The sequence below is a fragment of the Marmota flaviventris genome, chromosome 5 (genome assembly GCF_047511675.1).
Source record: "Marmota flaviventris isolate mMarFla1 chromosome 5, mMarFla1.hap1, whole genome shotgun sequence".
NCBI lineage: Eukaryota > Metazoa > Chordata > Mammalia > Rodentia > Sciuridae > Marmota > Marmota flaviventris.
The window spans coordinates 32,057,524-32,069,905 of record NC_092502.1 but is presented as its reverse complement, the minus strand read 5'-3'; the positions used below and the strand labels follow the sequence as shown (position 1 = coordinate 32,069,905).

The window sequence follows — 12,382 nt, the reverse complement described above, 5'->3', positions numbered from 1 at the left end:
GAGTTCAGAAAGGGGGGGACCAAATGTGACAAAGAGCAGTCAAAGAAGTTTCTAGAGAAAAGGTAAGAACCAGAATTTACCTTGGAGCAGGGAAAGACTCAGATATGTGAAAGAAGGGACAGGGTGGCACATCAGGACCCTAGTGAGTAAGAGCACAGGGGACATGCATAGTTCGTGACCAAGTGCATTAAAACAAATGCCTTGCTCACTGGAGCTAAATATTTACAGAGACCATCCTATGTACTTGGACCATTTACATTATCATCACTGCATTCATGGTGAATAGAAACAGACTCAATGAGTAGAAGTTAAAACACCACAAAAATGAAATCTAGAGCCAAGAAGTATGAGCAGTTGTTCCTGCGTTTGGAAGAAACATGACTTGAAGCAGCCACTCAAGAGGTTAACAGCTGAGGGACAGAAATACTCCTAACATAAAAGTCTTCCTTCCTTGGGAGGAGGAGCAGTGGCTGGTTCTGGTTGGTACACAAAGTGTTAAGGTGTAAACAGCTCAGATGAAAAGGCCCTAGAGGTGATTTTAACTTACCTTCCATTTACCTCCAGCTACATCCCACCTTAATTGGCTTGACTCTTAATTGAGATAAGTGATTGAAGACAGTGAGCCAATGAGCCCCTACAATAAGAAGCCTGAGCCTCTCTGTAGGTTTGCCTTGCTGTTAACTACTCCACAATAAAAACGAAATAAAACAAAAACTATTCCACATATAACTGTAGGATTTCAGGGATCATTTTTCCTTTGTCTGGAATATGAGTCTAATGATTAAGCCCTTCCCACATGGGAAAGCTGTTCTCACCTGCACATAGGCCACCAGACTCTTTCAAAGGAGCATTAAGGTGCATTCTTCATGGATTTAGATGGGAGAGATAGTGTTTCTATTTAATCATCAGCAGGTCACAAAAGCACACCACACCAACCTCAGCAAGAAAAGTGTATGCTAAATTACTTCTGAAGCTCCCCAAAGACTAAGGTTTGCAGTTTGGGGATTGCATGACAATTAAGTAATAATGAAAGAGAAGTCATGTCGTTTGAGCAAATAAGTGCATTAATCCTACTCTACACTGTGTACCGTTATTCACTCCCTGGCAATGTTGACTTTTCAAGGTATTTTTTATTTCTTGTTCCTCAGGACAGGATATAAGTATGGAAAAAAGGATACAGGCATGCATTAAGTAAGAAAATGGAAGTAAGAATGCCTGAAAAGCTCCCTGAGAATTGGTATCTGTCACTGCATACAGAAGATCCCAGTTGGTTTTAATGAAAAGGTGTAAGTCATTTCATAAGGTTTAGCACACACAAGGCATTTTCTGAAGAAAACCTGCATCCTTGTGAACCTCTCCATGAATTCATGGGGCCCACTACCCTGAGCAGGGTGAGGTTGCAGTTTATGAATCCTCTCCAGTACTTAAGACCAGTTCACTAAGCAATTAGCGATATAACCAGACCCTCTAGGGAGGTATTTAAGAACAAGTTTTTCAAGCACTTTAGAATTATATATACCTAACATGCCATTAATCATTCTTATCTGTTCATTAAACCAGTCTCCCTTAGGATCTTGACTTGCCAGTTCTCTCTCAGCCTGGTTCTTTTTATCTATATACCTGAAAAGTCATCCATTTCTTTTTAAAATCTACTTTATAATTCAAATACTTCATTAGTTCGCATGGGTGTGTTCCACCAATTAGTCTGCATTTTCAGAGTTGTATTAAATATACAGAACGGCCATTCTCTTGAGGGTCTTTGTGAAAGACTAACCGTGTTAACTACAGCTTGGAATGAATTTGTAGTGTGTGAGATACAAGCCTCGTGTCTTCATCAATTCATGTTGCCGCCTTCTGTCCCCTACCACCAAAAAGGAAATGCAATTTTAATTCACACAGTATTCTAACTGATCTCAACTAAAGGTGGAAAGGAAATCAGATACTATAACATGGAAAAGCAATCAGCTGGCAATGTCATGTCAGCAGTGGTTTGAACATACCTCTGCCTGTGACTCCCTCACAGCCACGTTCGGGTTTCTGCTGGTTCCTGGGTCCATCCATCCCAGCGCAGCTGGCAGGGAGAACCCAAGCAGTGTAAGATGCAGCCAAAAGCTTCCTGGTTTCATTTTGTTCAGTCTGTTGAGAAAATGACAAACGTCTGGCACTAAGTTTTGCAGAATGCATAACAAGTCACAACGAGTTAGTACGTGTTCAGAATCAGATTAACCCGAGTTTAAAGCCCAGCACCAATCCTTCTGTTCCACTTTGGAGAAGATGCATGAGTTCTGTGCCTTAGTTTTCTCACCTCTAAAGTGGGGGCAATACTGTGTACCTCATAGGGTTGCTGTAAGAATCAAAGATGCTGGTGTCACACACCAGAACTCTGTAAATGCTGGTGGGTATGTAGAGTTCCACTTGGAAATGCCATCTGCTACTACATGGATAAGAACAAACCAGAAAGAGACAGCTTGACTACCTGCATCAGGCATGTTCATGCCTCGGTTTCCCCAGAAAGCATTTGGGACTACACACACAATTGGTGCTCAAAAAATGCTCATGAGGAATTCTGTTAATCTATGTCAACTTGATTGTGGATTACACCTCAGTTTACAAGATGATGGGCTTCAAAAATGGCATCATAAGCTCCATTATTTTGGTTTGAAAACCAGTAATGTTTGTAGTTGAATAAAAGCAATGAATGAAAATAGAATTTCAATAATCTTTAAGGTGTTTCCTGAGACTCCCTTTCTAACATTATTGTCTAAAGACCTTCAAGAAAAGAGATGGGCAATTCAAGTTAATCAAATAATTACATGGATAAAACCAAGGATTGGCTACCAAGAATGTTTAAGTTCCTTACCATGTGCTAAGTAAGCACTGTGCTAGGATAATGAGAACATGGACTATGCAATTAGTCCAATTAGCTGGACTTTCTAAATAAGGGATTTTCACTGTGAATATATTCCAACCATAATTTTAGTATCTGTCTAAGACAGAGCCACATAGAACTCAAAACACAGTACCCACAGCTCTTACTCCAGGAAACTTGAGGGGTTATTGATTTCCACATGCATCACACAATTTAGTGCTTAATTACATGTCCTGTACCCTGATCCTGGCTGGTGAGATGAAAGACACAGAGCTCTTTGGAGACCAACAACTGATGTGACCTGGCCCAGGACTAAGCCAGAGCAGGTGTCTGAGTCAGAAATAACTGGGTGTTTGTGAGACTTTAGAGCTTGAGAAAGGAACAGCCTTGAAGGATGCCTACTCTAGACAAGGGGTAGGGGCTGTCACCGGATCACTGGTGCTGTAGCTAGGGCCACTAAACAAATACACTCCTGTCACATCTTGGTTTCTTTTGGCTGCCTTCCACACCCAAATAGAGCTGCATCTTCATGTTTGCTTTATGTCCCAAGTTTGAAACAGAAATGCCCACAGGGAAGAGAAGTCAGATTAAAATTTATGGGTATGTAACACTGGCCTACGAAAAGGCAAGATTGTAAGAGATGATTATCTTTTAAGAAAAGATGTCTCCTGGTTTCAAAAAGAGTCCAGAGGTTTCTGCTCCTACATCTATTTCTTCAGTCATTCATCTTTGACATCTGTTGGCAAAGCTAAGGTACTTGGGAAGTAGTCCAGGGGGCCAGTCAATGTAATCTGAAGGTCACAGCCTCAACACCTGCTCTGCACCCTGAAGACAGCAGAGTAGAGTGGCATGGCGCAACTTCCGGTGCTGCCTGGGCGTGGCCTGTAGCATTAACAGCTGCCTGGGCATGGCTTGTAGCATTAGCAGCTGGTGCCCAACTCTGTGCTCCCAATTCCAAGGCTGTGGCTTTGGTGGGTGAATTCTAACAAAGATGAGGAGGAGTTGGGGAAAGAAACCATACTCAGGACTAAAAGAGAGTAAAAATATCTTTCCCATATTGCAACCGGTTTTTCTAAAAATAAATAGGGCAACTCCCTACTCCTCATAAATTATCTTCTTATGAACACACAGACACATTCCAGAGACTGCCGATCTTGGATTTTTGTAATTTTTAAAAGCCAGCCAGAGTATCTCAAGCTAAAACTAAAAAGACATTGCTTCCTGCTTTTTTAATGAAATTTCCCCTACTTATCCAATATCAAACATTGCTCATGGGGTAAAGCACACATATTAAAAGTCTCCTTTTCTCCCTTTTCATGCCTCCTAGCCCAAATAAACTAAAAACTGCAATATAATCAGAATTTATTCTGGTTAACATACAGATGTCAATTCATGGAGTTATGAAATAAACAAGTTACAAAGTCCAGTATTTCATTTTCAATTTGCCTAGTAATCTAAAGCCAATTATGTCTGATGTTTTATTATTCATGGATAGCTTCAAAATAAAATCCTTTCATTTCAATTGTCATTTTGGCAAATACTAAATCACTTCATTGAAGAGGTACCTTCAGGGTGTTAACCAGCTGGTTTCTGAATTGTGTTTCAGAGACCCTATGCTCAGCCCTTGCTTTTTACCTGGAGTTGCCACTGGTGTTATCTGGTTTGCATTGAGGCTCCCTGTTATTTTTTGAAGACAGGGAAAACAGGAACCAGGCTAATCCCTGAGATACTCCTAGGGAGCTTCTTTGTAAAATTGAGATCTGTTTGGCCATCACCAGCTCTGATTTCATTTGCACAGTGGATGTGCTTTAGATGTCATTTTATACTTATGGTGATTGACAATTCACTCCATCTATGGCAGCAAAATCCTAAAAATTTATAACTCGAATTTTATGACAGATCGGTTCATAAAAAGAATTAATATTAGGTCTAAATCAATTTTGATGATCTGTCTAATAACCAAATAGAGACTATCCATTTGGTTAACACTTACATACCAATTACAATGTGTCAGGCACTGTTCTAAATGCTTTAGAGGTACTAACTCATAATCCTCTTTTTCTACTCCATGAGGAGGGCAATGATTATCTCCCGTTCTGATGACAGAGGAAACATGATCACAGTAAGGTTAAGTACTCTGTCCAAGCAATGTGGCAAATAAGTGGCAGTGTTGAGATTCCAAGCCAGGCAGGTGGACCATGGTCCATACTCTTAACCCCCATCCTAAGCTGCCTCTCGACCCTTAGCAATATTTTATCTTGATAAATAGTTGTTTTGGGTGTGATGAGGAAAATCTATATAAAGCAAGATTGGCAGCTCTGAGTCCCCAGTCTCTCCTTGCTTTTGAAATCTGCCAAGACCTGACCTCCTCGAGTTAGCATGGCTCTACTCAAGGCAGAGCAAGGGGAAAGAGCCAAATTGTCGTCCTGCCCCAGGGCAGGGGCCACTTGGTACACACTCCTCATTGCTGCTTTATTTATAGGTCAAGAAAAAACATGTAATTAAAAAATCCATGATAAAATTCACAGAATTTTGAGCAGCAAAGATGCAGGATGCCCCTTAGCTCACAAGAAGAACCCGTAGCTTTGAGAAAGTAGATTTGTTACCAAATTAATTACTTCTCAAGGTCAAATAGCCCTATGGGGTTTCAGAGGAAGGAAAAATACAAGAATGTTCCCATTAGAGAACTGGGAAGGTGCCATTCATAAGGTCACACACTCTGTCTTTCAACCTGGAGCTCCTTTTGAGATTAATTTAGGTTTAAAAGTTTCATTGGATCCTGAGTCCTGAGTATTAGTTAGTTATAAAGCCACCCAGGACTGTCCTCAAAGGAAAACTTGGGACTACCTTTCCTTCTAAACAACTCAGGAAGTACAAGTTAAGACATCTTGTTTGGCAGAGGTCCTTAACCTCTTCCTCCGTGGTTTTCCACAACACTTCTACGTGCCTAGGAAAAGCAGGTGCTAGCCTGACTGCTGCCCACACCAGACACCAGAGACCACAAGGTTGTGGAAGTCACCAAGCCAGTGGCCAGATCTAAACTAAAACCCCAGCATCCTGCCTTCTGGGCAACTCTTTTGTTTCTTACATTATTGCAAATTTACATATAGAGTGTAAATTTGCAGGCTCTGCCTAGATAGATAGATTTCACTTTTTTTGGTGCTGAAAGAACCCCGCCAGATCGCCTCCCCTCTCCTTGTGAAAACCACAGGATTTTCTGATGCTCTAAAATAAGGTGATCTCTGTGCTTTTTTTAATTTCAATTTTAGAGGCATTATTATGATGTAACATTCCAAATGCCAACTTGCTTTGAAAAAAAAAATTGAAAAAGCATAACATAAAAATGCAAATTGTTAGAGGACAAATAGGTATTAATATGAATAATTTGAGATCTACCCCTCCCAGAGAACACACACCAGCATATATGCTATCTTTATTGAACAGAGTCAGTGGCCAAAGGAAAGCATAGACATTACATTGGCAATGGGTTTAAGTCAACTATTTTATTCTGGGAGCCAGCTCTGCTGGGAGGAGTGGGAATTCTGTCCCTCAGGATTTGGGGGACATTGTTTACTACTTCTCTCTCTTGCCCTCTCTTCCAGAACATAGTAACATGTCCAGACCAGTAATTATGGATTAGCCACACAAATAGCTTTTCTGGTAGAAACAAGTGATGCCACTTAGCATCTTTGGAGAACAGTCAGATTTGTGACCCTGAGGCATCTGCATTCCCAGCCTTTCCAATGGAAAAAGTGTCTGCTGTAGCAGATCACTTTAAGTGTGTTGCATGTTAGCAATCAACAAATGGAAATCAACCAGGGAACACCAAAGCCCAGCAGTCCTCTTCTACATGTCCACCAATATTGAAGGAGGCAAGTATCAACCTCAACCTGAAACTAGTAGGCTATCTGGAAATTTCTTCTGAAAGGCTTAGGATTCTAATTTTGATCTGTGAGTATTTTTAGAAAAAGTGGTTCATATATTCTAAGATAATCCCTAAAACACCAACCCAGAAAAAACAGGTCTAGAAATATATCAGGTTAACCTTGTAGCAAGCCATAATGAAGTTTGATTGTATTTTCTATCAATTATCTATTCTATATCTTTCACCATTGATAAAGGAGATGCCTAAATGTGAAATGCATAAATCTGTGGCATTCCTATTTACCACTAAGTTTAACACACACATGGCTTCCAATAACCCTTACCTCTCTGATCGTAGATTATATATTTTAAGTACTATGTTCTTTTGACTACAAATCTATTTTATTTGACATTCCATGCTCTATGTTATGCATTAAGAGACAGAAAGTGTAAGAAAAGATACGCTCTTGAAACAACTGTCTAATCATTAACTTAGGAAGTACGGGGTAGGGGTAGGGGTGACCCCACATAAGCAACATAAAAAGGTTGAGTTTGCAGAAAAAAGAGAGACAATGTATGAATCAAGATAGATTTTATGAAGTCCTTACAACTTCATCCCAATCTCTAAAATGTGGCCTTCAGTCAAACAAAAGATAACAACATAAGGTCACTTAAAAAAAAAAAAAAGTCCTATAGTCCCTAGTAGAAAGGAGAAAAGTACTAAGTGAGTCTCAGCAGGAAACTCAACCTTTCCTTTCTTTACTCACCTACAGGGCATATAGCCAGAGGGATAAAAGTTCTCCTAATCCATAGAAAAATAAACTGTCCCCTCCCTGGATGAAGAAAAGCATTTCTGGAATTAACATAAAATTCTAAGAGTGGGGGGGAAAGCTACTGGGACAAATGTAATGAGGAATTTTAATACATTACATCAACTGGACTATTCTCTTGCATGAATTTTAGCTCAATCTGAAATCCTGGGAGAGGGTGCTGTCTTGTTTTCTAACATGTGAGAAAGCAAGGTACCATTCAGCTGAGGATGGCAGAAATGGGCTGGTGGTGCTGCAGTGCCTCCTCCTGCAACTGAGCCAAGAAGCAAACCTGAGCCCTGCAGGTTTTGACTCCAGGGCTGAGTTAGTGCTTAACAGATGCTGGGGCTCTGGTGTCATAGAAGCCATATCACTCATTCCCCTGACCATTTGCTTCCCCGGGTGAACCTTCTGCTGTGCCACTGCACAGGTGCAGAGCCTGTCCTGGAAGCCAGAAGGAGTCACCTGAGAAACCGGTCCATTCCAGGGTTAAGAAGACACTGTTAAAAATCATCTCTGGCTTCCTCAAAGGCTGGTGGTAGGAAAATAACTTAGGACTTTTAAGAATAAAAGTCCTAATCTTTTCCTGATCCCTCTTGTCCCACCCCCTGAGAGAATGGTGGGGATCTTGGTGCACGTTTTGGCTAGCAGTTTCCTTGTCACCTCTTATTGAAATCCCGTTTATGTTTGCTCAGAGAACATGAATGTATGTTGATATCTCATGGTCCCATCTAGTACAATTCCTGGCGCACTGGTTTGCAACAAATTTGCTAAAGGAACAGACCAAATCTGCTGGCGCTGTTTTTTACTCATCGGAAACCTCGGCGGAAGCGACACCTAGAGGGGAGCAGAGGAGAGGCTGCGGAAGCGCTATTCATCAGTGTCGGGGACAGTTATCAGGAGGGAAGTCTGCTGGACAGCGCATCTGGAGACCAACTCTCTGAGCCCTGAAGCCGACCTGACCAAGCTCAACTCTCCGGGAACTTTCAGTAGACCTTTGCGCGCTGAACTGGATGCTCTCTAAGTTGAGGGCACCTTGTGAAACCCTACTGCTGGTAGACGGTTTCTGCTTGTGCAAGAGTTGCAGGACACGCAGTCCTCAGGTGGCAGGCCTCAGGCGAACCCGCGTGGGGCGCCGCTTTGTCAGCTGCAAGGATCCCTGAAGGCTCACACCCAGTTGTCCCCAAACTCAAGCCGGCATGCGCCCCAAAGGGAGCACTCTGCCTGCATCCCCTAGGTCCCCCTGAAACTTGGAAATGATTTCTTTGCTGGAGCAAAGAGGGACGGAGATCACTCACACTATGATCTCTCTTAGGGCCAAGCCCCCAACCTGTATGTTAGATCAAACGGCTCCCTGGAGACTCCCCAGAGGGTTAACACCAGCCGCCGGTTCTGAAGAGCTATCCGCCGCGCAGAACAAGAGCCGCAGACTACCCAAAGCCAGGTTCTGTCCGTGTTCCTTCCTCTCCAGCTTCCTCCACCGTGGACCTCGGGATAGTAAGGGCCAGGCGAGACGCAGCAGGCCCTTTAGGCGGCAGCGAGGAGACGTAAGTTTCCTCACAAAGCCGGAAAAAGGAGGTGTTGATGATGCCCGCCCCGCGCCCCAGCCCGGAGCCAAGGGCACAGGTCCGAGCCGAGGAGCTGCACTTCGCCTGGCTCCGCTGAGGCAGCTCTGGGTCCGGAGCCTAAGATCTGCGTCTACAGGGTCTCGCAGCCCGACGCGGGCTTCAGGCTCCTCTTGAGCGGTTCTGCAAGCCGCCCCGCGCGCAAGAAGGGTCGATCGGCTCCCCCTGCAGACCCAGCCACAAGCCTGAGAACCCCAGTCTTTACCTCGAGTCTTAGCCCAGACACGGCAGCCCTGCCAAACCCCGGTCCTGTGGTCCCATGCCCGAGGCCAGGCGGGCAAACTTGGCTCTCCCAGCGCGGGCAGTAAGGACAAGCAAGCGTCCGCGGCGGGCCCTGCAACGCGGAGCTGCGGGGCGCCGGGACCCCATCAAGGAGCAGCAGGACCAGTTGGTGGCGGTGGCATCGGTTTGGCACCCCCCCCCCCCGCCACACACACACACACACACACACGCCCGCGCGCCTGCTTCGGAGCTGTACCCGTTTACCTGAGGCAGCCGGGGCCGAGGGGACGACCAGGGGGCCGGACTCAAGCGGGAGATAGGGAGCGCCCGGTGGCGGCGGCGGCGACCCGTCCCCGCGTCCTTTGGTCGGTCTCTCTGGCTGTCCGCGGGTCTCAGGCGCGCTGGAGGCTGTTGAGGCGCCAGCTCTCTGAGCCGCCGCTGCCCGCTGCTGTGCCACCGCCGCGGCGGCTGCCCTATTTCTGCCGCCGGGACCGGAGCCCGTGACGTCACCTTCCCGGCCCCGCCTGCCCAATCGCCGCCACCTGTGCGCGCCGCTCGCCTGCCTGCGGGTCAGACCCGCGCGGCGCCCGAGGCAGGTGCGCGGAGCAGCAGGGCGCACACGCGGAGCGCTAGGACTCCGGGTACGCTGGGGACATCTTTGTCCCGCAGGGGGAGAGGGCAGGGGAGCGCTAGTGTTACAGGTTCTCCTGGAGCTCAGCAGGTGACAACCTCCCCCTCGGTCCCCCCTCCCCCAGCTCCTTTCCTGTACAGGTTACTTAAGATTGTGTTCTTAGGGAGCATAACTGGTCTCAATCAACGGGTCTCCATCTCTTGTGGAGTCCAAACAGGTCAGCAGACCACAAGATACCTGCCTCTGGAATCAAAGTCCGGTGACATTTCCCCTCCATTGAGAGCCAACAATCTGTGAAACAGCAAAGTTTTAATTTCTCTGTTCTGATTTTGACGTTTCTCAACCGCGGAAACTTTTAAGAGATAGTGGGCATGCAGGAGCAATTCCAGGTGACATTGGTCTAGCCTGACCAAACTGAAACCAGAAGGTCCCTTCTCATCTCTAAAACAAGACGTTTTCTCTGTCCTGGCACTACTCACTACTGGGGCTCCCAAACTTTTCTGAATCTCTCTTTAATATTCATCTGCTTTTAAGATCCAAATAAACTGAAAACACCTTTATAACAACCAGCCACCTGCCTCCTAAGTAAACATACTGGAGCCTCAATCTGGCATTGAAGGAGAAGGAGAGCCCAGCCAGGCTAGCCTGGTGATGGCCAGACCTGGGATCTCTCTTGGCCTGCAGCAGGGGACAGAAGGGCTTTTCTGGAGATGAAGTTAGTTAAATATCAAGAGAAGGGGAAGAATAAGGGCTGGTGGGGAAGATGTATTATATTTGTTCTTTCCTTTGACTGAGCCCCTCCTATGACCAGCCCCTGTGCTGCTTAATGGGGATACAGCAGTATATGGGCCAGCACAGATTTTTGATCTGGGATCTAGCCCTCCCTCTACCACGGCCCAGAGCCAGTCATATCCATGCTATTGGTATCAGTTTCCCCTTCTGTAAAATGAGGTGTTGGATAAGATCTGGGTGACTCCTAGGTTAAGACCTAAAAGTGACTTTCCACAAGGATATTATGACTTTTACTCCGAAGGATAAGTACTACTTTATCCTCAGTGACCCCTGGCATTACCAGCATGATGCTTTCTCAGCTTCCACCATGAATCTTTGACAAGGCTACACATGACTGAACCTTTGAGGCTGGTTTGAAGCCAGATTCTCTGCAGCTGGATTTAGGGAAGGAAAGCACTTTTCATCTTAAGAAAAGAAATCTTGGACCTAAATGGAAGCAGGGACATTTGGAAACATGCTGTGCCTTTCTCTGAAATTTAATTCTAAGTCTGTGGTCAAGATGGAGCACCACAGCTTAGTAGCTGGGTTCAGCATCTCTCAGATGTGAAGGTGTGTGGAAAAGCAGATTTCTCTTCTCAGCTCCAAACACAAAGTCCCTGAGTCAGCCTAGTGGCCGTATTACATAATCAAGGCAGGACTTTGAGTGGTTTTTGTTTTTTAATAACTCAAGGTCGTACGTAAGTCAGGGTCTATAGATTGACTAAGATCAGAAATAGTTATGTTTAATGCAGCAAACGGCACTGTGCTTCAAGGTTCCCAAAGAAGAGGGAGAATGGAGTTGCTGCAAACCAGATGTACGGACTATCCCTTAGAGATAATGCTAACATCTGAAGTGAGCGATTGTGACTACTATGCATAAAATAAGAGTGGAATTAAAAGTCACCTTGGAATAAAAAGGTGAATGGTGAATGACAAAATAAAACAAACCTCCGGGGAGGCAGCATCAGATGTCAGCAGACTTGGACACCTCTTTGGATTGCCCTGTGCTTTTGCTTCCCAGGGCAATTCTTGGTTTAATAATATACCACAAATTGGAAAATAGGTTAGATTTCACACACAAAGAATTTCAGAATTTGCCTGAAACCCCGTTTCAGAATTTAGAAGCACACTGCTTCTTAGTAGCCAACCGGGATTCTTGGGGGGAAAAATGGTTAAGTTTTGAATTTCACACAATTCTATAAATTTGGAATGGAAGAACTGTGAACATAAGTTCCGAATACTGCCTCTAGCCCTTGACCTAAATTACCGGTAAGTTCAGCCATACAGATTTAGATGCATAAAGCAATTTTGTTAATACTCTACAAGATCAAGAATGCTAAATACTTTTTACCTTATCAGTCTTAAATTTTTTTTTTCTATTTCAATTCCTTTCAAAGCCACAATCATTTCGATGAAAAAACGGCTACCAAACAATGTGAGTCTCCCATAAATCATCTCAGATTACAGCTGCACATTAGGATACACAGAGATGTCATATGGTCATGGGGATCAGGAGGAAAGGAGGCACTTCCTCCAGATTATACTGGCTGTGGGTCAGGTTATACCTGGGGACCTAATGGACTGGGCAGAA

At 44.6% G+C, this 12,382-nt stretch overlaps 1 protein-coding gene across 1 annotated transcript in view; it reads right to left on the bottom strand.

The window, feature by feature from the left end:
- The window catches only part of Fstl4 (follistatin like 4), a 403,135-nt gene extending 393,416 nt beyond the window's left edge, over positions 1–9,719 (bottom strand). The window contains exons 1-2 of the mRNA XM_027949662.2: positions 9,654–9,719; positions 2,001–2,136 (exon numbers count right to left, since the gene is read on the bottom strand). Coding sequence (XP_027805463.1) covers positions 2,001–2,126 — 126 coding nt within the window. The 5' untranslated portion in view covers positions 2,127–2,136; positions 9,654–9,719. The remainder of the gene's footprint in view (positions 1–2,000; positions 2,137–9,653) is intronic.
- Between the last annotated feature and the right edge of the window lie 2,663 nt (positions 9,720–12,382).